This window comes from Numenius arquata, chromosome 2 (genome assembly GCF_964106895.1).
Source record: "Numenius arquata chromosome 2, bNumArq3.hap1.1, whole genome shotgun sequence".
Taxonomy (NCBI): domain Eukaryota; kingdom Metazoa; phylum Chordata; class Aves; order Charadriiformes; family Scolopacidae; genus Numenius; species Numenius arquata.
In genome coordinates this window covers 54,445,612-54,466,536 of record NC_133577.1, presented here as the reverse complement: position 1 = coordinate 54,466,536, position 20,925 = coordinate 54,445,612, and the positions used below count along the sequence as shown (strand labels likewise).

The 20,925-nt window shown below is 49.5% G+C and overlaps 1 protein-coding gene across 1 annotated transcript in view; it reads left to right on the top strand.

Annotated features, from left to right (window-relative positions):
* Positions 1-16,414, top strand: part of RALGAPA2 (Ral GTPase activating protein catalytic subunit alpha 2) — a 139,726-nt gene extending 123,312 nt beyond the window's left edge. Inside the window, exons 38-40 of the mRNA XM_074168019.1 lie at positions 554-675; positions 11,798-11,837; positions 15,250-16,414. Coding sequence (XP_074024120.1) covers positions 554-675; positions 11,798-11,802 — 127 coding nt within the window. The 3' untranslated portion in view covers positions 11,803-11,837; positions 15,250-16,414. The remainder of the gene's footprint in view (positions 1-553; positions 676-11,797; positions 11,838-15,249) is intronic.
* The last annotated feature ends 4,511 nt before the right edge of the window (positions 16,415-20,925 follow it).

Here is a 20,925-nt window from a genome sequence, read left to right as displayed (position 1 = left end):
CAGCACCTGCCTTAAATATAAACTTCACGCTTTCAGGAATTGTGTTTATTACGGTTAATTTCTTTTCAGAAACACAGTGGTCAAATAAATACCGTGGGGAGTTTTCTCCTCTGTCCTGTAGCTTGTTTCTCCTAGCTCATCCTTTTTCTAGTCTAGCAGGGTCATTGTGATAGGAATATTGTGTACCAGGAACTTTCCCTTATGCCGCAGCTTGTCTGGGAGAGTTGGGTTTCGGTTTAAAAAAGCCTGCAGTCTGGGGGGGGGGCTTGTTTCTGCCCTGGGTAACTTTAGCAGTCTGTCAGATCCACAAAGTCAGGGCTTTTCATTCATGAAGCTAAAAGGTATTACCCTTAATTTCAAGCCCTGAAGCGTGTTAACTCCTCGTTGCTCACCTTCAGAACCGCTAAGCAGCACTGGGCAATTTCGGTCCCCTCTTTGCCGTGCCCGCGTCCAGCCTGGTCACTGCTGCTGGGGGTCTAAGTGCCAGCGTTCCTGGGTGTTGTGTAACAGCATTTCATCCTGTGCTCACGTTTCCTTAACCTGGGCCTTGCAGTTACGAGGAAAGAGCTCTGTATCTCGAAGCAATAATCCAGAACCATAAAGAAGTAATGACGTTTGAGGATTTTGCCGCTCAGGTCTTTTCTCCCTCTCCCAGCTACTCCCTCGCTGGAACTGGTGAGTCTCTGCACGTTATTCTTCTCTTCAGCGCTAAGAAGCACTTGAGCAGCAGATGTACACCTGTTTTTTGTAGATAAATGCTTGCAAATTTAAGAAGACCATTCTTCCCCTGAATCAACTAATGAATATCAAAAGGAATGATGACATTCATTTTAATTTGTTTTGCATCAGAGCTATTCACTCTGTTCCTTTCTTCAGCTATCCTGTTAACCCCCGAATCTAGCAAGGTTAATGAACTTTCTCTCAGTAATGTGCTCCGGTTCATTCAGGAGTGTGGGTTTCTTGCTGAGCTGGGAATATGTTGTTCAAAAGCTATGCCTGAATCGGTGCGTACTTATCGAAAAATAGTTCCTCGCAGTAGAAGCCGTTGCTACTAATGCTAAATGGGGATTATGCTGCTGAGATACCAGGGTCAGGGATTAATGCAAAAGAAATGTAAGAACGGCGTTCTGTTAGAAAATCGTAGCAGCGTGTAGTATGCTAACATTTCCCTTCAGTATAGATGAGCAAATTTCAGGCTTCCTTCCAACACCTGGCCTGGAACCTGTTTGGGGTTGTTTTTTTTTCTTTTTTTTTTTTTTTTTTAAAATGTATGTATGGATATACATCTGCGCGTGTGTGTGTATATGTATATACATATACGTCTGTGTATATATATGTATATACGCACACATTAATGCTGTTCGTCATTCATCAGCCCCTACTGAAAGATGAAAGCGTAATGCTGAACTCAGTGAATTTATTCCTTACGTGCCCTAGCGGGATTTTAAGTTTGCATGCACTCAGTAAGATATGAACCGTTACTTTGCTGTTTTAATTGAGTTTATATAAATGTCTCCTGAAAGGAAGCTTTGACTCTGAAACCCAGATTTCTAGCATCCTCAAGATCTGTTTTTCCAGCCTCCAGAAAGTATATGGTCACTGTGTGTTGGACTCTCTAACAAAGATTCCTTAATCCCTTTTCTGCACTCATAGGGTGAAAACTGGCACTTTCTAATTATTCCCTGCTACTCTTTCGGATTGTTTAATAGATTATTTCAAACCTGTATAAATGTTGCAGGACATCTGCTCTATTTCTCTTTAGCCTGACTTGTTAGCAAATATCTTCCATCTAAACTGAAAAATTGGAGGAAGAAATTAAATTTACGAAAATAAATCACTTACAAATAAAATCAGCCGTGCATCATTGTTTAACGTTACTGGCTCCAATCCTCGAGCTTTCGGAGCTTTGTTGGGAGATAAGAGGTATATGCATGTCCTTGCATTGGTCGCCAGTAGCAGCAGGCAGAAGGCTTTGGAGATAAGCAAGCTGGCAGAAGTAAAGGGGAAGCGGTGCTATTTACATAATCGCGCCTCTGCTTCCTGGAGAGGCGTCAAGAAACACAGGGATGGCCTCTATTGATCTTTGTTGAACTGGAATACTAAACAACATTAGAAAAGCTTATAACTTAAAGCTTTGATTAATGTTTTCTACATTAAAAAGTAGGACAGCTGTGAATTAAATTCTTTTATACACTCTGCCAAAAGTCTGAGACAAAAAAAAATTATCGGTTTCAATAGAAATGTAGATTTTGTGCCCAGTGTTGTTAGCACTTTGAATCATTCATCTGTTGACGTATCAGCAAATAAAAATGTAGATATATTTATTTTAAATGTTTTCCTCTATGCATAATTGTATTTGGTTTTCACATTCTTCTTACAGCACACAGTGATTTTATTATAAACAAATTCAGTTTGACAAGCAAGGATAGATTCATTTGATAATCCCATAGTCATACTTTCTAAAATCTGTAATGTATTTTGTATGCCAAAAATATTTAAAATGTTTCCTAATATCTAATTAAGTTTTTCAGAACACTGTTGAATCATTAGTTCCCGAATGCTTTTTTTTATGATTGCATGATTTTATTTTTTTCAAGAGTAAAACCTGCCGCAGTCAGGTCCTGATTTTCAGACTGCCAGATTTATTTCACGCTCACAAAGAGACTGGAGCCCCGTCACGACTTCTGGCATCAAAATCTTTGCTTCGGAGAGTCTCCTCACGTTCCCTACTGATTTGCTTGCATATTTAGTGGAATATCACCAAGACCTGTGTCAGTCGTTGCCATTAGGATGTATTTTCCATCAAATGCCATCCTGGCAATCAGCGCGGAGCCTGAACGTAAACCTCCCAACTCGGCTGCCGTTGCTGGTCGCCGCTCGGGCAAGTCCCCGTCCCACGAGCATCTACCTCAGCCCTCCCTATTTCCACATTTAACAGCTGTTTAAGTTGGTGGGGTGCTAACAAATGTACCAGCAGCATCCGGAAAGAAATAAAGAACCAGCTCGGGTGCAATTTCACTTAAGTTTGCAGCCATCCATTCAGTCCCATTAATGATTAGAAAGGGATGAAAAACTATTCTGGAGCCTCCAGTTCCCCCGTTGGCGTGGGCACAGCTGGGGGGCAAGCAGGATGCTCTCGGGCTGTGAAGGGCAACAGCTCGGCGTTTTCCAGCGTGCAGCCTGTCCCCCCCCCTCCCCGTGCCGTGGGCAGTTAGACCTCCTCCGAGCTTAGATTCACCTCTCCAGTGTCTGCAGAGCTGGCTGTCTGCCGCTTAAGAAATACAGATGGCATTTTTCTTCACGTAAGAGGGGAATTTCTATTCCCTTCAGAAACAGAAAAAACGATTCACAGAGTAATAAATGTGTGGAGCTGACGCTGGTCTGTGTTTCCCCTTCTCAAGTAACAAGCCAGCTGAAACTGCTGACCCTGCCCAGCTTAAACTTTTTCAGGTAAATTTAAGATTAATTCTCCTCTGATCTTATTCTTAATACCCCCTAACGGTAGTCCTGCCATCGCTGCACGTCCGTGTGCGCAATGGAAAGGGTCAATGAGTAAGTACGCCTTTTATTAAAATTAAGATTGTTTTTAGTAGTTAACACAGTATAAGAAGGAAACCAAGCCCGTTAAATGAATCAAATAGGTAGCTGTTAATGGCACGCATTGTTGGTGTGTTACTAAGCACGATCTATTTATTTGAACTAAATGTTTTCATGTTTTCTGATACTGTCTCTAGGGATGCTTCCCCCTCCATTCAGATGGGATGTGGGTGTCTTGAAGTATGCCCTGGCTTAGTCTCCCATATCACAAATAGACTTGCAGGTGCTTCATTTTGTGCACAAAAATCGTCCAATTGACCTTTCTTGCCGTTTTCAGAAGTAGAGCCTTAAACTAACTACATACATCACAGATAGCCCTGTGTATCTTAAACGCTGAAGATGCAGCCTGGTAGGCAGAATGGACATCCCTGAACTCATTTAGGGGATGTGCAGATTAGGAACAAAAGATGAGAATACGGTCCTTTGTTGTTAAACTGGTACATTACATGCTGTATTTTAATTAGGCTGGGTATGAGAGTCAGCCCAGGAAATCCTCCATAATCCAACGCTATTGAATTATTCTTATCCTTTCCCTCTGCAGATTTCTCTCATTTTAGAGGACGGGGTTTTAAGCTGCTATCTTTTTCTGTTCTTGCTCTCTCAGCCAAAAAGAAAAACAGTTCTTCAACAAAATACTTGTGTGTTCTTTAAAAAAAAAAACCATAAAAATGAAAGAGGCAGAGATACAAAAGCATTCCAACTTTAATTAGCTCTGCTGACTAAAAAGCGTTCGTTGGTGTTTTGGTTTTTTTTTTTTTTCATTCAAGATCAAAAGCCAGAACCATGTTAAGCCTTAGAAAAGGGAAGTAGTCAGATATTCTAGAAAGGAAAAGAGGTAACTTTTCCACCAGAGAAAGATTTATATTTGAGGGGTTTATACTTAGAAGGGTAGAGTTCTACTTTCGAGAGAACCTACAAACCTGCTTTTCAGCAGCGTAGACTTGCAGTTGGTGCTTCAAAGGGTTAATTGAAATGGGCACACTTGACTGCTGAGAGGACTGATCTAATCACTGCCATATCCAAGTGCATCTGTTCACCATGAGGTCATTCTTGTGCATGCTAATGATTTGGAAAATAAAGCATAATGCTTGACGTTATCAGAAAGGATATAGTGTAAATCTTTGCTTTTTTAGTTGCTAATAGCTATTGTGGAATGAAACGGGCAGGGAAAAGCATCTCGGATTATTGCTTTCCATTTTAATTTTTTTAAAGCATCGTTTTCAGTGGAGTGTCAGGAAAACTGTGCTGGAAAACTCTGACATGTGGTATCTGTTGATAAATGGATTCTTTAATGAATATTATAGCATTGCCCAGGAGCAACACTTGAGTTGAGGAACTATAGACGTTTCAGCATTCCCTGGTTTTAAAGCCTTGGAAGCCATGCCTGCTTATTTACATAAAACTGAGATTTTGCAGCCTTTTTGTTGAAAAGGTGACACATGCTTTCCTTTTGTCTCTGGACTTTTACATGCATAAATTTCTTGCAGAAGATGCCCGAATGTACAACAAACAAAATTTGGTTTATTTTAAAACACTTTTTGCCAGGTGCTGAGCTTTATCTTTCCCACTTTAGAGCAAAAGGAATATTTCAAATGGCCATGCAATTTAAAAGAAAAAAATTTTTGACGGAGAACAAAACAGAACCCGGGATAACCGTTGTCTTAGACATATTCTTTTTAATGCTAACTAAGCAATGATTCCTTTTGGTTTTGTTTGGTTTGGTTTTTCTGGGTTGTTTTACTTCTTTGTCTGTGCATTTTCTGTTTTGTCAGTTGTGTGTAGTAGGTGGAATAAAAGTCTCTCCAGGTTCTGTATAATATTTTTGCATATTTTTTGGGGAAGCCGGGTGGAGCCGCATATTAAAAAAAAAACCAACACATCTGAAAGCAAGTAGCTGTGCCGTGATAGTACAGCATACGCAGCACATGCCAGGTGTTGGGTTTGATCAATATGACAGTGTCGCCTGAAACGGAAAAATTAGTTTCTAGTAACTGGGACTTAGAAAATTCCAGACTGCCCTGGCAGCTCGGAGCCCAGCGCTCAGCTGTTCCCACTGCAAGGAGAGGCGGTGCTGGAACCATCTGGCAACCGTTACCAGCCGGACCAGGGCGCCGATGGGGAGCTACACGCGGGCTTGAACCTCTGTGCCGAATCCTTCCCTTTTCCAGTACGGGCATTGCCCTTAGATGTGGAAGGAAGCACAAGTCATTAGCACACAGGTCATTAGGAGGTCTGCATGATCTTGGTTCTCAGTAGGTGAGAAGGAAAATGTGCAATCACAGGTGCCAGACGTTGCAGTGGCCGAGGTTCTACAGGCGGTAAACAAAGAGGGAAAGCTTAGGGAGGTGGAGCGGAGGAGCGGGAAGAGTTACCACAAGAGGCAGGACTCAAGGTGGTTCTTTTTTTACCCCCCCTTCCCTGTGAAGACTATTCAGGAGGAGGTGCAGGGACCTGGCCTGCTTCCTCTCTCTGTTTAATCCAGGTCGTTTTTACAGCTGATCTTCAGCAAACCAGAGCATCTTTCCCTGCTGGGGTAGCTCCCTGTCCCGGCCAGCTGCTCGGGCTGCCTTCGGAGGGAGCCTTGAAGCCGCACAAGCGGATTCAGGAGGTGCTCTTTGGTCTTGGTTATCAGCGTGTGGCTTTCCTGCTCCTCTTCCACGGAGCCACCGCCTGCCTGGACTTCCTCACCACCACGAGAACGTGCCATGCCTGGCAACAGGACGCTGCACCAGGGCGGCTCTCGCGTGCAGCTCCAGACCCGCACTCATCGGCAGGAATGGCAGTTTCATAATCATCCCCAGCGCTGCCAGCTTCCAAACCTTTGGCTCAGAAATTACGGAGGTCTCCCATCGCTGTGTTCCTTCCATGGTAGCTCCCAGCTCACCTGAGAACCCAGTGAGGCTCTGCCTGCATCCCAGCACCACGAAGAGGCAGAGCCCAGTGGCAGATGGTCCTTTCCTGCTTGGTGAAATTGTCTCTTGGCCCATGGTAGCTGCTCGATAGCAGAGAATGAAAAGGTGCCAAATGAAATTTTCAATTGAATCAAGCGTAATTACCTGATTTAATGAAGGAGGAAAGTCAGGATGTTCTGCAGAAACCCCAAATTTACCCTTCCTCCCCAGAGATGCCTTTCAGCGAGACACGGGGAATAAATCCATTTCATATTTTCCATTACCTCCTTCCTTCCTTCGCACTTAGGGAAACCCTCATGAGCAAATTCAAATAACGTGACGCGGCAAATTCTGATCCACTCCCTGGATCTTTTAATGGCAAAACTGAGAAATCACAGTGATTTCTGTGACGACACATGGATGCTATAAACCAAATCATCATTTTGCTGACTGATGAAGCAATGAGGGAGTGAAAGTGCTTCCCTCCTCCCACGGGAGCACTCGTTACAGTCGCAAAGACAAGACTAGAGATCAGAAACACCATTTTTCCTCTTTCGGACTCAGGCAGTGAGAGAAAATCTCTTCCAGGCTGTGGTGTCTTCCTTAATTCATTAATCTGCTCACGCGTTTAGCAGTCTGAAGAGTTTAAACACCTTGCTGGTAGTTGTATATGAAGGAATAAAACGCAAGCCCCGTGCATCCTCAGCGCCACGGGACTGCTCCCCTGCCTTGGTCAGACCCTTTGTGGTTTTAAAAAGTCAAAGGTTATGCATGTTGACAGTATGATAGTTTGCATTTTTTCATGAAAGAGAAATACTTTCTTGAATTAGTAAAATCCTTGGTGTCCCCGGAAGGGTTAGAAATGGTCTATTATTAAAGAGGGCGAAGTCATAGTAGATATCATGAATCGTTAGGTGGCATCAGCTCTGTGCCCCCTGTAGCTCCTCGAACTTGAAGAGTCTGGTGTAAATTTCCACCGGGATGACCAGGCCTCCTTCAGAAATGTAGGAAGCTGTGCAGAATGGTAAGGAAGTTTCGTCCTTATTTTGCAGCTCCCTGCAAAGCAGTTGCAGGCCGCTGGTGGTGCCGGGGCTGTTTTTCCCTTTGCCCACCACCTAGGAGAGCCTGCAGCCTGGACCTGCCCCCCAGGGCTGTGTAGGCGCTGGGGTTGCTTCTCCCTCAGGATCTACAGCGGAGAAGGTGTGAGAGCAACATCAGGGCGCTCAGCCCGGGCCCTTCCTTTTTCCCATTTCATTGATTGTCTCGGAGGGAGCTTTCCCAGCCACCATCTCCAGGAGAGGCGATGGCAAGGGAGGGCTTCCTCCCTAGCAATCAGCGCCGGGATGGGGAAAAAATATTAGTTTGACGGGCCTCTCTCTTCTGCCGGGTGACAGCTCCAGCTGCTCGAGCTGTCAGCTGGAGAGAAAGCTCCAGGCGATGTGGCCCCTTTGCATTTTCCCTCTGCGCCGAGGCACGTCAGCCCTGCGGCGGCGAGAGCCCGCGCGGTGCCCTGCCTCCTGCCCCACGCGGGGCCGGGGCTCACGCCTGCCCTGCAGAGAAATAACCACCGGCACTTGCTGGCTGACCAACTAATTAGCGGCCGCTCCGAGTCACGACTAATTAGAACTTCGACGTGTCCATTTAGAGTTTGTTTCCAAATCTCTGAAACACTGGAGGCTGGGTACACGACGGTGGTGTGTGCTCGTCACCCGAGCTGGGGGTCCTTTTATTAGGGTTGTTTCTGCCCCCGATAAACCTGTCGTTTCAGATTCTTCTTCCTGCTTCAGTTACAGCTTTTCGAGGTGCAACTTTTTGGTTTTTTTTTTATTTTTCATAACCAAAGAACGGTGGAGCAAACCTCTTCATTCCCCATCGTGTCGGCTGCTGCAGCCCTTAGGGTCTGACCTGGGCAGGGGGAGCGGGTACAAGCCCTGCCCCTGACTTCTCCTGGCTGGGCAGGGCTGAGCCTCTGCGCTTTGAGCTACTGTGCAAAGTGGAATAAGAGGTGAAAGTGAGTATTTTATAATATTTTTATAATTGACTTTTTTTTTTTTTTTTTTTAAAGAAACCTGTACCTTCAAATAAGAAGTTGTGACTGGTCAATCAATGTGCCTTTTTCCCTTCTGAATGTTCATACTCGAATGCAACAAATTGCAGACCTGATGCTGGATCTAAGACATCTTAATTTCACACTGATGTACTTCTGCTGCCTTCTGTGATGCTATTCCTGACTATAAAAGTGCCAGATCAGACTCATACTCATGAAGTTGACTCAAAGCTGCAAGACAAATTTGAAAAAAGAAATAGAATAAAGCAGATATTCACCAGCATATGCTATTGCAGCTGAGTGTTCCTGAAATCTCTCTGCGCTCTGTTCTGTGTAGCACGTGTGCTATAACTGAAAGGCGTAATTGTGTGAATTAGAAATTCACTGTGTCCCCGCTCCTCCCAAGGAGCAGCCTTCCTCCCCCTCTGCCCCCGGGGCTGTGCTGCCGGCGCAGGCTCGGGACGGGTCAGCTCCAGCATCCTTCTGTCTTCTGCAGCCTTTCCCGGGGTTCAGGGGGAAGAGGGGCTGGGTAAATTCAGCCCATAGAAGGAATCTCCAGACATAACTGACAAGCGACATTTCGTGCCATCGCCCAGCTGCCAGCCAGAGCGCCCGCCTGCTCTTCCAGGGCATCCCCTCTGTCCCTGCCGGGGCCGAACCACGTTGCTCCAAGACAGAAGATAAACGAAAGATCTCGTGCAGCTTTAAAAGAGCTGTCACTCGGAACGAAGTATGAAATATTTTAACGGCTCATACCAAATACGGCAAGTCAAACACTAGAGGGGTTCAAGGCCAGGCTGGATGGGGCTTGGAGCAACCTGCTCTAGTGGAGGTGTCCCTGCCCACGGCAGGGGGGCTGGAACGAGATGATCTTCAAGGTCCCTTCCAACCCAAACCATTTGGTGATTCTAAGTCACCAAAGGGCCACATGGTGTAAATGCATTTACAATGATTTGATCCCCTACATCCTTACATGTTGCTGTGTCTGCACGTCGGACCATTGCCATTTGAACATCTGTGGTTCTGCGTAAACACAGGCACTGCTTTTTTTAATGATAATTTCTTCCAAATACATCCCCCTGAACATGCAGGCTCAGGATGCTGCTTATATTGTATTTTCAACCATGTCCTTGTGAGTGGAAAGCAGAGCATGTCAAAATGCTAAGCGGATTTACTGCTATGATTCTCTCTGGAATTTTATTACCTTCCCATTTACTGGGAAAGAAAACAAAGATTTCCACAGACCTGTCATGGCTGATAGGTTAATTAGGGGGAGTTGGGGGGGGGGATAGGTCATGGCCTGTGTGAAAACTTCATGGGTCTTCTCAAGTATAAACCTTCAAAATCCTTAATGATCACGCATGATGTTGTAATCCGGTTTTACAGACCTGGGTTACACATTAAGACCCACCTTTCTTGTCTTTTTTCTCATATGATAGAAACATTTACCAAGTAAGAGCAATAGCCTCGTGCTTAGTGTGTGAAATCAGTGCCTCCCGGGTCAGCAAAGGCAATAAAAAGGAAAAGGCCACCGCAGCGCTGCCGGGCGCTGCTTTTCCACCATGTGCTGGGGGGGTGGGAGACCCCACCCGGGCTCGGGGAGGGGTTTGTTGGCTTTCACTTGCCCCTCGCTGAGAACGGTTGGGTCCGGAGCAGAGCCCGGCTTCAGATGCAGCGCAGAGTAGCCCCTTAAACTTGTGCGTGAATGTGGTTAAAGGCTGGAAGGGTTTTCCCGCTTGCGCATGGGGATGGGGGCGAGGGAAGGCCAGGCACAGGAGATACCTCCTAGTTTTATCCAATAATTGTGGTGGGAAATTTCCACAGCAGCGAGTCGCTGTCTTTTTCATGAAATTTTCAGTAGCATCACAACACCCAGATTACACCCTTTTTGTTCTTGTAGTTCTTGAAAGCAAACTTGGCAGCTTTGCAGGACATCAGTAAGGATCCCGAATCTTGTAAAACTGCATGAGGTACCTGCTGTCCTCATTAAATGCCGTTGCTGAATATATTGTTGGCTTGAAAAGCTGATTTTCAACCACATTCAACGACAAAAGCTGATTTTCGACCCACCGTAGCCTTCTGGCAGGTTGGGTGGTTTGGCTTGGGGAGAATTAAAAAACCTCTAATGTTACTGCACCTGTGAGGGAGCTGACAGAGAAGCAGCTTTTCCTTTGGGTTTTCTTCTTGTGGTGTCACCTGAGGAGGCTTTGGCCAGTTTTGGTGAGGAGTTGGACCCCCCAGCAGTTCAGCTCTATGGTGACAGCGCTGTACTGCTCTTGTCCTGGTTGAGGTCCTGCCTGTTTCCTCCGTAGGAAGTCCAAGAAGATGTTTCACCATCAGCAGTACCAATATTGCTGTGCTTGTGTATATGCTGAAGGGTGGGGAGAGGGAGTGATTTCACTTTCAGGTGTGCTCATCTGCTTCACAAAGAGAAGAGAAATTGCTAAAAGATTTATTTTTTATTTTTTTTTTTACCTAGAGCATGCTCTGGTGATGTATGAGAAACCAGATCTGTAGTTTTGTTCTGTTCAGTAGTTTTAAAATAAAATAAGCTATCTACCTCTAGCTTTCCCAAAGGTAACCCTACATTTAAAGTGTATTTTGGTCTGTATTACTAACTTGAGTTTTTAATCCCCTCCTGCGAGGAACATATCTTAAAAGCTTAAGCCTTCATCACTGTAAAGCACTTGTACCTGCAGGGGCAGCTGATCCGTCAGTCACGTGCGTCTCATTTAGGTAGGGCTGCCCACGGCGCGGCTCTGCACATACGAGGGACTCCGTCTGTGGGAAGTTTATGTGGCCCAATGATACGTCTGTTGTTCGCTTTCTGCGTTTTTTTTTTTTTATCATGCCCAGAGTGTAATCGTGGTTTAGGTCCCTCTGGAGCCTCAAATTTTACCCGGTTTGAAATTGAAAGCCGCTAGCCCTGTTGGGAGTGTGGCTGAAGTAAGAGGCTGCTGAAGTCCCACGGTACCACACCGGCAAGTCTGGTTCCTCCCTCTGGTTTTTCAATTAACAGATGTTCAGGGGCAAGGAAAAGCCCTGTGAGTACCCATCCCATTTCTCCCCAGGTCGCTCAGGGTATCGAGGTGAATTTCCTATGGCTGAGCTGCCCTTACAACTGGTGCCCCCCGTGTGCTGAGTTTGCCGTGATGCCCGTGGCCGGTTCCCGCGGCGCCCAGAGCCGCTGGCCTGACTTTCGCGCGCGCGCGACGGGTGTGCTGTTCCTGTATTTATATGATTTTGTGTTCTCTCCCTTTAGATTAGAATATGTAATGGTCTCGTTACGGTAATTGCCGCAGGTAAGAGCGATGCTTCCCGCAGGTCCTGCTGCTGCTGGCATTGTGCTCCATCGCTAACAGCTCTCCTCCTCCTCCTCCTCCTCCTCCTCTTCCTCCTCCTGTGCTCAGCGCGCGGCCGCGGTGGCTCTGGGGCTCTTGAGGCTGTCTCTGCTGTCCCTGTCGCCACTGCCCGTCTCCTCCCGCACACCCAGCCCCGTGGGGTGCCCCGTGCCCACCCGGGCGCTGCTGCTGCTGCCAGGCACAGCCACCGCCAGCACCTGCCGCGCCAGGGAGCGTTTTGTTCACGGCCAGGGCACTGCGGGACGGGGCAGCCACTGGCAATATGCTGGGTGCGAGCCCTTGCCCTCCGGTGGCGAGCACCCACAGGAACCACGTGGCATCACCTCCCTGGCACTGCTCACCCGGGAACCAGCGGGACTTGCAGGAAAGAGTTGCTCTGCAGCTTTTGGTGGGGTTTTTTTTCCCCCCTTTTGCAAATTTCACATACTTGGCTGAGTTGTAAATTTTAAGCACTCCGCTGGTCCACCTGTAAGTCAGAAACTAGTATTTTTTATTTATTTACCACACCACTGGGGAGCCGCTGCTTGCTTTCTGCAACTTCTCCTTTCACGTTGCCTGTTCACCCTCTGAAACAAACACGGCCAAGAGAGGGGGAAAGAAAAAAAAAAGCCCTCCCCCGTATCACTGCAAAACCAAAAAGGGCTGAGCCTCTCACGAGCATCAACACCAACGGGATGCTGAATTTCCCGGGCACGTGCCGGCGGGTGCGCGCAGCCCCGCGTCCCTCCCTAGCGCAGCTGAGCGAGTGGAGCCTCCTCTCCCAACAAAGTTGCAGGCTCCCCGTGCAAGACGGCCAAGTAATTAGAGTTCGTGCCAGACAGCTTGCAAGTGGAATTATAATATTTCTATGAAAGCCTTTATCTTTTGTGGTTATTACTTGCTCACTCTGCAGCTGCTGTCTCCCTATCAATCAAGGCGGGGGGGGGCGGGGGGTAGAGTTCGGGGGAGCTTCAAGGTTGATTTTGTAGCTAAGGACTGGCCAGAAGAAGGTTGGGACTGAAGGAATGTGCCGGGCTCGGATGCGGGGGGATGCTGCGGGTGCTCCCGGAGCGAGGTGTGCCGGGCTCGCACCCCCGCCTGCCCCCGCCGCCTGCTTCCCGTATGCGCAGCCGATGCATTGTTCTGCAGCGCTTGCATGAATATTGCTTGAGCTTGGCCATTTGGTGAAAACTGTATTATTTTGACCATCTGCCATTCCGCTCAACTGCAGGAATGTAAAGTACGACACCTCCCTCGCAGCCCTTCCCTCCCCCACACTTTTCTCCCTGCGAACAGCACCGCAGGTTTTGTTTTTAATCCAAAACTGACAGCTCCACATTTTTTCCCAGAAAATGCCTTTACACGCTTTTTCACATTTTTCACCTTTTTTTTTTTTTAATGCGCTATTTCCCCTTCGGTCTTCAATTGTCTTGAAGTACAAATCTGGTAAGCAGAGAGTGCCTTTGAAATGCAAACGCCGGTTTGCAGACTGGGGGTGGGATTTCAGAGGGGCGAGAGGGGCTTTGGGTTGAGCTGCAGCCGGACCTGGGCGCTGTTCTCTTCCCTGCTTTGAGTCACCGGAGTATCCAGAGTTGGCTAAAGCACCAGGACAAAGTTCTAACCCCTGCAGCGAGGAAGCGGAATGCCGTGCTGCCCGTGCCCAACAAAAACCCCGTGGAGTTTCCCAGCGTTATTCCCGAGAAGTAAGGGGATCAGGGCAGAGGTTACAGTCACACCCCGGTGATGGGCTGTAGGTTTGGCATGAGGTTTAAAATACCCCGCATCACCCGGGCCGTGTGTTGGGAAGGCGGCCGAGCCAGCTTGGGTCTGGGGCCCCGGAAGGTGGGTTGAGTCCCAGGACAGTCCCTTGCCCAGCCACCAGCGTTCCCTGACGTGTCGCACAAGGGCAAGGCCGTCCCTGCTCCCCACCGGCAGCTTCAGCCACGGCACTGGCTGCGTTTTGGTGCGTTTTCCGCACGTTTTGAGAGTCACCTTGGCCGGTGTAACGTTGAAGGGAGTACTGACGACACGCCTGTAATCGTCAGTCGCTTAAGCTAACGGCGCAGCCTGAAACGACAGCTTATTGTTGAATTGGAAATAGGCTCGTGCTGCAAAATGCTACCGCGGGTGTGGGGTGTGGAGGTGGTCACGGGGCTGCCGAGACTGGCCCCCGCCTTCAGGGTGGGCTCAGAGCCTTCCTCCCTTCTTCCCACTGCTCGCAAACACCCGGCTGCGAGGCTCTTCCTCCGTCCCACTGCTGATAAAAAAACTTTGTGTCGAGACTCAGAGAGACAATTGTAACGCGGTTTAAAAATACCGGCCCCCGAGGGGGCTGATGAAATGACGTTCACAGCGGGCAACGCCTTGGGACAGGCCAGTAGCCCAGAAGCAAGAGCGGGGCCGGGTTGCAGCATGGCTCCTTCTATTCCTCGGAGCACCATTACAGCCACGCGGGGGAGAGGCAGGAGTCGCACGCGCTCCTCAGGTTATTCATTTGCTTCTCCGTTTAATAGCTGCGAGCTCATCTCTTCTCATTCAGACAACATATTTAGTCCCGGCCTCTGGTCGTAATCGCCCGTGGGGAATAATTGAGATGAAACTTCGCGTTGTTGAACAACAAAGCGTAAACACAGGCAGACGCCGCTACGGCCATCCAGGTTCCCCAGCCCCCAAACCGAGTTTTGGAATGGTGGCTGTGAGTGCGCCAATAATGATGGGTACGCACTGTCCTCTTTCAGTAGTGGAACTAATTAGAAAAAATTAGGATTCCTTGGTTTGTTTTTTTTTTTATTGGAGGCCAAGACACCTTCCAGGTAGAGTTTCCTGGAAGCATTCAAGCCATGGAAACTCGTTTCCAGCTCTCCTCGGCAGATTAAATACAGAAGAGCCATTTAGTGACACACAGCAAAAAATAATTTTATAACACGCACACTTGAAAGAACTATTTTTTGAGTTCTGTGGGTTTTGTTGGAGCTTTGATGGAGCAGGATGGGTCCATCTGCTGCGGTACCTGGCAGCGGGGGGCTGCGGGTGGCCACAGGCTCTCTGGCCCGAAAGGGGCTGCTGCCGGGGGCTCTGAGGGCTGCCCACCCCTCGCTGCCCCGCCACCCCTCGCTTTTTTCAGCAAGCTGGCAAAGAGAATTGCCTTATTTCTCCAGGAAAGCACAGGATGGTGGTTCCTCAGCTGCCTGGGCCAAATTTCTACTGTAAATGTCAACTTCACCTGAGCGATACCCAAGATTAATTTGGAAGAGGAGGTGGAGAGGGGCTGCGTTTTGCCCCTCTTTGCCCCAGCAGTTATTCTGATGGAAAGACAGGCAGCCCGTTTTTCTTTCCTTCCATTACTTTTTTCTCCGCCTGTTCTGTTTTCCAGGCTGCCTCACCACGAGTGCGAGCGCTGACCTGACTGTCACCATCGGACTGGAGCTGGCAGAGCCCACCTCGCCCACCTTACCACGCGCCTCGAAGAGCAGAGTCTCTGGGAAGCTTCGCCGCTCCGCCAGTGCCCTCAGCAAGTCTTCCAGCTGAGGTGCTGCAGGAGCAGAACTCCGGCCCAGGGAACCCAGGAGACCTTTAAAATAAATTATTTCCTGCCTCTAGAGAACTTGCAGTTTTGGATGAGCACGTGCTGAAGGGACTGGGCGAGAGGGTTTGCTCTGTAAAACTGCGGTTCTCGCGCTCAGAGAGAGGCGGGTGATGATGGGACATCACCTGCGTTGTCATCCTGCATTTCACTCCACCGTTTCCACCACCGAGGGAAGGAAGGCGGTGGGGAGCTCCGGCCGCTGGTGTGGCATCGGGCTGCCGGCACCACGCACTTCTCCCCGAGCACCTGCGTGCAAGTACTGCTGTGGCAGCAAGAGGACAGGAACCAGTACCGAAACCAGTTATTTAATGTAACTTCAGAGCATTGCTTTTAGTCATTCCGGTCAGTGCTTAATTGTGTGTTAGGGAATTTTGTCTAAATAGAGGTTTTCATATGACTAGCCACGTAGCAAATGTTCCCCTCCCCTGGCGCACGGGTGAGTGATGGAGGTGCTTCCCGGTCTGTGTTCAACCTCTGCTCCCCTTCTGTTGTCTGTGGTCATCCAGCACCAGTTTTGTGCATGTAGCTAAGAATTAGTAATCATCAAAGAGGTCATTTACCTGAAATTCAGGAGGGTACTGCCGATGTCGCGCAGCGGCAGCAGGTGCATTAAAACCTGTTTAATCACGGTATCTTGCCCAAGGTCATACATCACTACCTGTGCTGTAAAATCCCCAAGCCGAAGTTGCTCCAGCCCGGTGGGTCGCGCCTGGTCCAGCCCAGCAGAGCCGAGGACCAGGCTCCTCCTTAGCGCCCACCGGTGCCCATCCAGTGCCGGCGGGAGGTGCCGGTTAGCAGCCACCGCGCCAGCCGGGGCCACCCATTTCCCTTCACGTCCTTGCATTTATTTTTAGAGAGGAGTCCTCTTTCTCAGCGCTGGCTTCACTTCGGGGATTGCTGTGTCACCTGCAATAGCGCATGTGGTGGCTGCGTGCTGTGAACTACTCACTAGAAAAGTAAAAAAAATAATCAAATTTCTCTTTTTGAAGAGCAGATGCGGCACATTTGCCGTGGCTGCTTCTCACCACAGTCCGAGTGACGAGGCGGTGCACCTCCTCGGGAACCCCCTCGCCTTGTCGCGACGTCAGGGCAATAGGCTGCAACTTGAAGCACCTCTGCTTAGAAGAAAATAAATCCGAAGGCTTTCGAGGATGCGCAGCCTCCTCTCGGCACCTTGTATCTTGTATTTTCGATAAGAAACGTACTGCAGTCCACCTGTATCATAGGTTTCTAGGGGGTTAGAACTTTTTATAGCTTAAAAAGAAAAGAAGTAATATAAAAAGAAATCTGAGAGCCGCCCTGCAGCCGCTGGCTGGGAAGGAGGAGGGCTGGACAGAAGGCAGAAATGCGTCGCTGCTCCACCGCGACGGGACTTACTTGAGGAGAACGTCGGCAGCGACGGGACCCGCCAGCGGCCGAGGTGGGGCTGGAGGCGGCGCCCCCTTCAGGCCGGGCTGCCCTGACCCTCCTGGCGACGGGGCGAGGAGAGGAGGCGGCTGTAAAGCAAATAACACTCTCAACAGCATTTCTCCGAGTCTGGAACATCCGTGTCTGCCCGTTCCCCAGTGTTGCCTCCGAACCCACCTCAGGTCTGGTTCACCTTGTTGCTTCTTCTTCTGGTTTTTTTTTTTTTTGTTTGTTTGTTTGTTTTGCTACTTGGCGTTCAAACACGGGCCTCTCCGCTGGATGCGCTTTGGTTTAAGTGGAGGGGTTTGGGTTCTGGTGAAGCACCAGAGTGCACCGTTGGGCCACCATGTTATTTTTTTGCACTTCTACTCGGGCGTTAATGTGAAGGTCCGTCCATTTGCGTGTCAGCGCCCAGCCCTGTGACGCCCCTGTGAACAGGGAAAACACTCTTTTGTGACTAATTGCCAGTGCCACGAGAGAGCTCGGCGCTTTGCTGTGGGCTCAGTGTAGTGGGGTCTGTGGTCGGGGGCCGGGGGGGGGGGGGGGGGGGGCAGCCCCCAGTGCGGTCCCACGGTGCCCAGAGCAGGAGCTGGTGGCGCTGGGCAGGGACCCGGCACGGCGGGACATGGGTAACGCAGCCGTCCTGCTGGGAAGGAGCCTCGTTTGCCGGGGGGCTCAAGGGGTTTGATTTTCTGCCTCACATTTTGGTTTTGCTTTCTACTGGTTGTGTGTCGGTAAAGGAAATCAGAAAATAAGCCACGTATTTTAATTTATTTTCTTTTCAGGACTGGATAGGAGAGGCTGTCTTGTTCTTAGTTGTCCAATAAATGGTCTGAAATAATTTCAAAGACATTCTTCTGAATAAAAGGAGACTTTTCTCTTTAGAGCAATATGCATCTCTAATTCAGGGAAGAATTAAAACACCCATGAAAATAGTGTTTTCCTGATGTCAAAAATCTAAAAATGCGAATTTGTAAAAATTAAACTGCAGTTTTGTACCACGATCTGCTCTGTTACCCCTCACAAACTTAATAAACCTCAGCTCACAGCAGAATTCTGTGAAGACCAGTCAAAGGGTCGGTGCCGGCGCGGTGTGCGCAGCGGCTGTGTGGCCGGTGCCGTGGCCGGGTGGGCTCGCTGGTGCCGGAGCCACTGGGCCAGCGTCGCGCTGCTGCCAGGGGCTGGTTCCCGTGGGGTGGGGAGGGTCGTGTTAAAGCTGGTGTTGGCCACGGGACAACGCGGCGTCACCGGGGCGGGTTTTGCCTCCCACAGAAGCAGCTGCCGGGTGCGTAACCAGCAACTTGGGTTCCTGCTCGGCAAAACTTACCAGTGTTGATGCCACAGGATCACAGAATCACATGGGGTTGGAAGGGACCTCTGGAGATCATCCAGTCCAACCCTCCTGACAAAGCCGGTCCACCCAGAGCAGGTTGCACAGGAACGTGTCCAGGTGGGGTTTGAATGTCTCCAGAGAAGGAGACTCCACCACCTCCCTGGGCAGCCTGTCCCAGGGCTCTGCCACCCTCAAAGTGAAGAAGTTCCTCCTCATGGTTAGGTGGAACTTCTTATGTTCAAGTTTGTGCCCGTTTCCTCTTGTCCTGTCCCTGGGCACCACTGAAAAAAGACCTGCCCCATCCTCTTGACACCCACCCTTTAAGAATTTATAAGCATCGATCAGATCCCCCCTCAGCCTTCTCTTCTCCAGACTAAAAAGACCCAAGTCCCTCAGCCTCTCCTCCTAAGAGAGATGCTCTGGGCCCCTCATCATCTTTGTAGCCCACACTGTGACTGAGCCGAGGGCAGCCTGCAGATTCACACCTGGCATTTGCCTGATGGTATTCTTAATTTGGGGGGGGGCTAGAACCTCAGCAATGCTATTTGCAACCCCGGCTCCCAGACGTCCCCCGAGGGTGGGTACCTCCCGCTGTCCCCAGCCCTTCCCGCTGCACGGGGTGACAGGGATGGTCTCACCCTGGACACGCTGCCACTGACCGTGGGCAAGAATGAACCGTGTTGCTGGGCTAAATTCTGCCAAGCTACTGCTGAAAGCTGCTGGTTTGTGGCTCAGAAACAGCTTCAGGGCAAAATAAGAGGATTTTTATTTTTTTTTTTTTTTAACCTCATCTTCTAAAGAATATAAGTGAGTTGCAGAACTTTGTTCTAACTAAAGGTTTTGCGCTTTTGTCACCACTGGTAAGGGCAGACACCTACGAGAGATGCAGTAAAAGCTGTCAGTGTTTCAGTCCCGGTGTCACGGGCTCCTTCCCGCAGCCCCGGCTGGGGGGGACTCATCCCACATGGGCAGCTCGGCCCCGCACACACGCTGAGAGCACACCTCTGCTACAGACAGGTCCTCCTGGCCAAAAAACATCTCTCCTTTCTCATCCCATGGCTACGAGGGGGGAGGGGGGGGGTATTATTGTGTCCCGTTCCCCACCACGAAGAGCCCTCTGCTATTGAGCGCTGGCAGCGCTGCCATCGGAGGGGTTTCTCCAGGAGACACCCCCCCTCAGGAGCCATCGTTGCAGCACTCGAGCACCAAGAGCACAGGTAGCTCTGATCAATAGTTTTCAAAGCATCCATCCTTCAACCGAGTGTGGGAGCGGCCGCTCTGGAGAGCACTCCTAGTCCAGCATTCCCAGTGCAGAGCTCCTAGTCCAGCATTCCCAGTGCTGCACTCCTAGTCCAGCATTCCCAGTGCAGAGCTCCAGGAGCAGAGCTCCTAGTCCAGCATTCCTGGTGCAGCGCTCCCAGTGCAGCATTCCTGGCGCAGCGCTCCCGGTGTGCCCACTGACCCCGCCGAGCATCCTCGGCGGCCACCCCGGGCGGGAGCTGGGGAGCCCGCACGCCCAGGGGCTGTGGCCGCCGTTGAAGGGACTTGCAGCAGTTTGCTAACAATGCCGCCAGCCCGTTAGGAAACCCCAGAAGCCATTATTGAGGTGCTATTGATGTACTACTCACCGCAAGAACCGCTCGGTGACAAGGCTTCCCTGGCTGAGCCCCGAAACCCCCTGCTGCTGAGCCATGTGCACCCACCGTAAAACCAGTGTGCTTCTAATGGGGATCGTCTGCTCTATGGAGCCATGACTTAAAAAAAATGCGGGGGGGGGTGTCTCTGTGTGTGTCTCTGTGTGTGAGTGTCTGTGTGTGTGTCTGTGTGCGTGAGAGTGTGTGTCTGTGTGTATGAGTGTGTGTCTGCGTCTGTGAATGTCTGTGCCTGTGTGTGAATGTGTGTGTCTGTGTCTCTGTGTCTATGTGTGTGTATGAGTGTCTGTGTGTCTGTGTGCGTGAGTGTGTGTGTCTCTGTGTGTGTTTGTGTGTCTGTGAGTGTCTATGTGTGTCTGTGTGCGTGAGTGTGTGTGTGTGTGTCTGTGTGAGTGTGTGTGAATGTGTGTGTGTCTGTGTGTGTCTGTCTCTGTGTGTGTGAGTGTGTCTGTGAATGTCTGTGTGTCTGTGTGTGTGAATGTGTGTGTCTGTGTGCGTGTGTGTGTCTGTGTGTGTTTGTGTGTGAGTGTCTATGTGTGTCTGTGTGCGTGAGTGTGTATGTCTGTGTGCGTGAGTGTGTGTCTGTCTGTGTCTCTGTGTGTGAATGTGTGTGTCTGTGTGTGTGTGAGTGTCTGTGTGCGTGAGTGTGTGTGTCTCTGTGTGTGTCTGTGTGCGTGAGTGTGTGTGTCTGTGCGTGTGTGAGTGTCTATGTGTGTCTGTGTGAGTGTGTGTGTCTGTGTGTGTGTGAATGTGTGTATGTCTCTGTGTCTGTGTGTTTGTGAATGTGTGTCTGTGTGTCTCTGTGTGTCTGTGAATGTCTGTGCCTGTGTGTGTGTCTGTGTGTGTGAATGTGTGTGTGTCTGTGTGCGTGAGTGTGTCTGTGTGTGTTTGTGTGTGTGAGTGTCTGTGTGTCTGTGTGCGTGAGTGTCTGTGTCTCTGTGTCTCTGTGTGTGAGAGTGTGTGTCTGTGTCTGTGTGTGAGTGTGTGGGTGTGTCTCTGTGTGAGAGTGTGTGTGTCTCTGCGTGTGTGTGTGTCTGTGTCTGTGTCTGTGTCTCTGCATGTCTGTGTGTC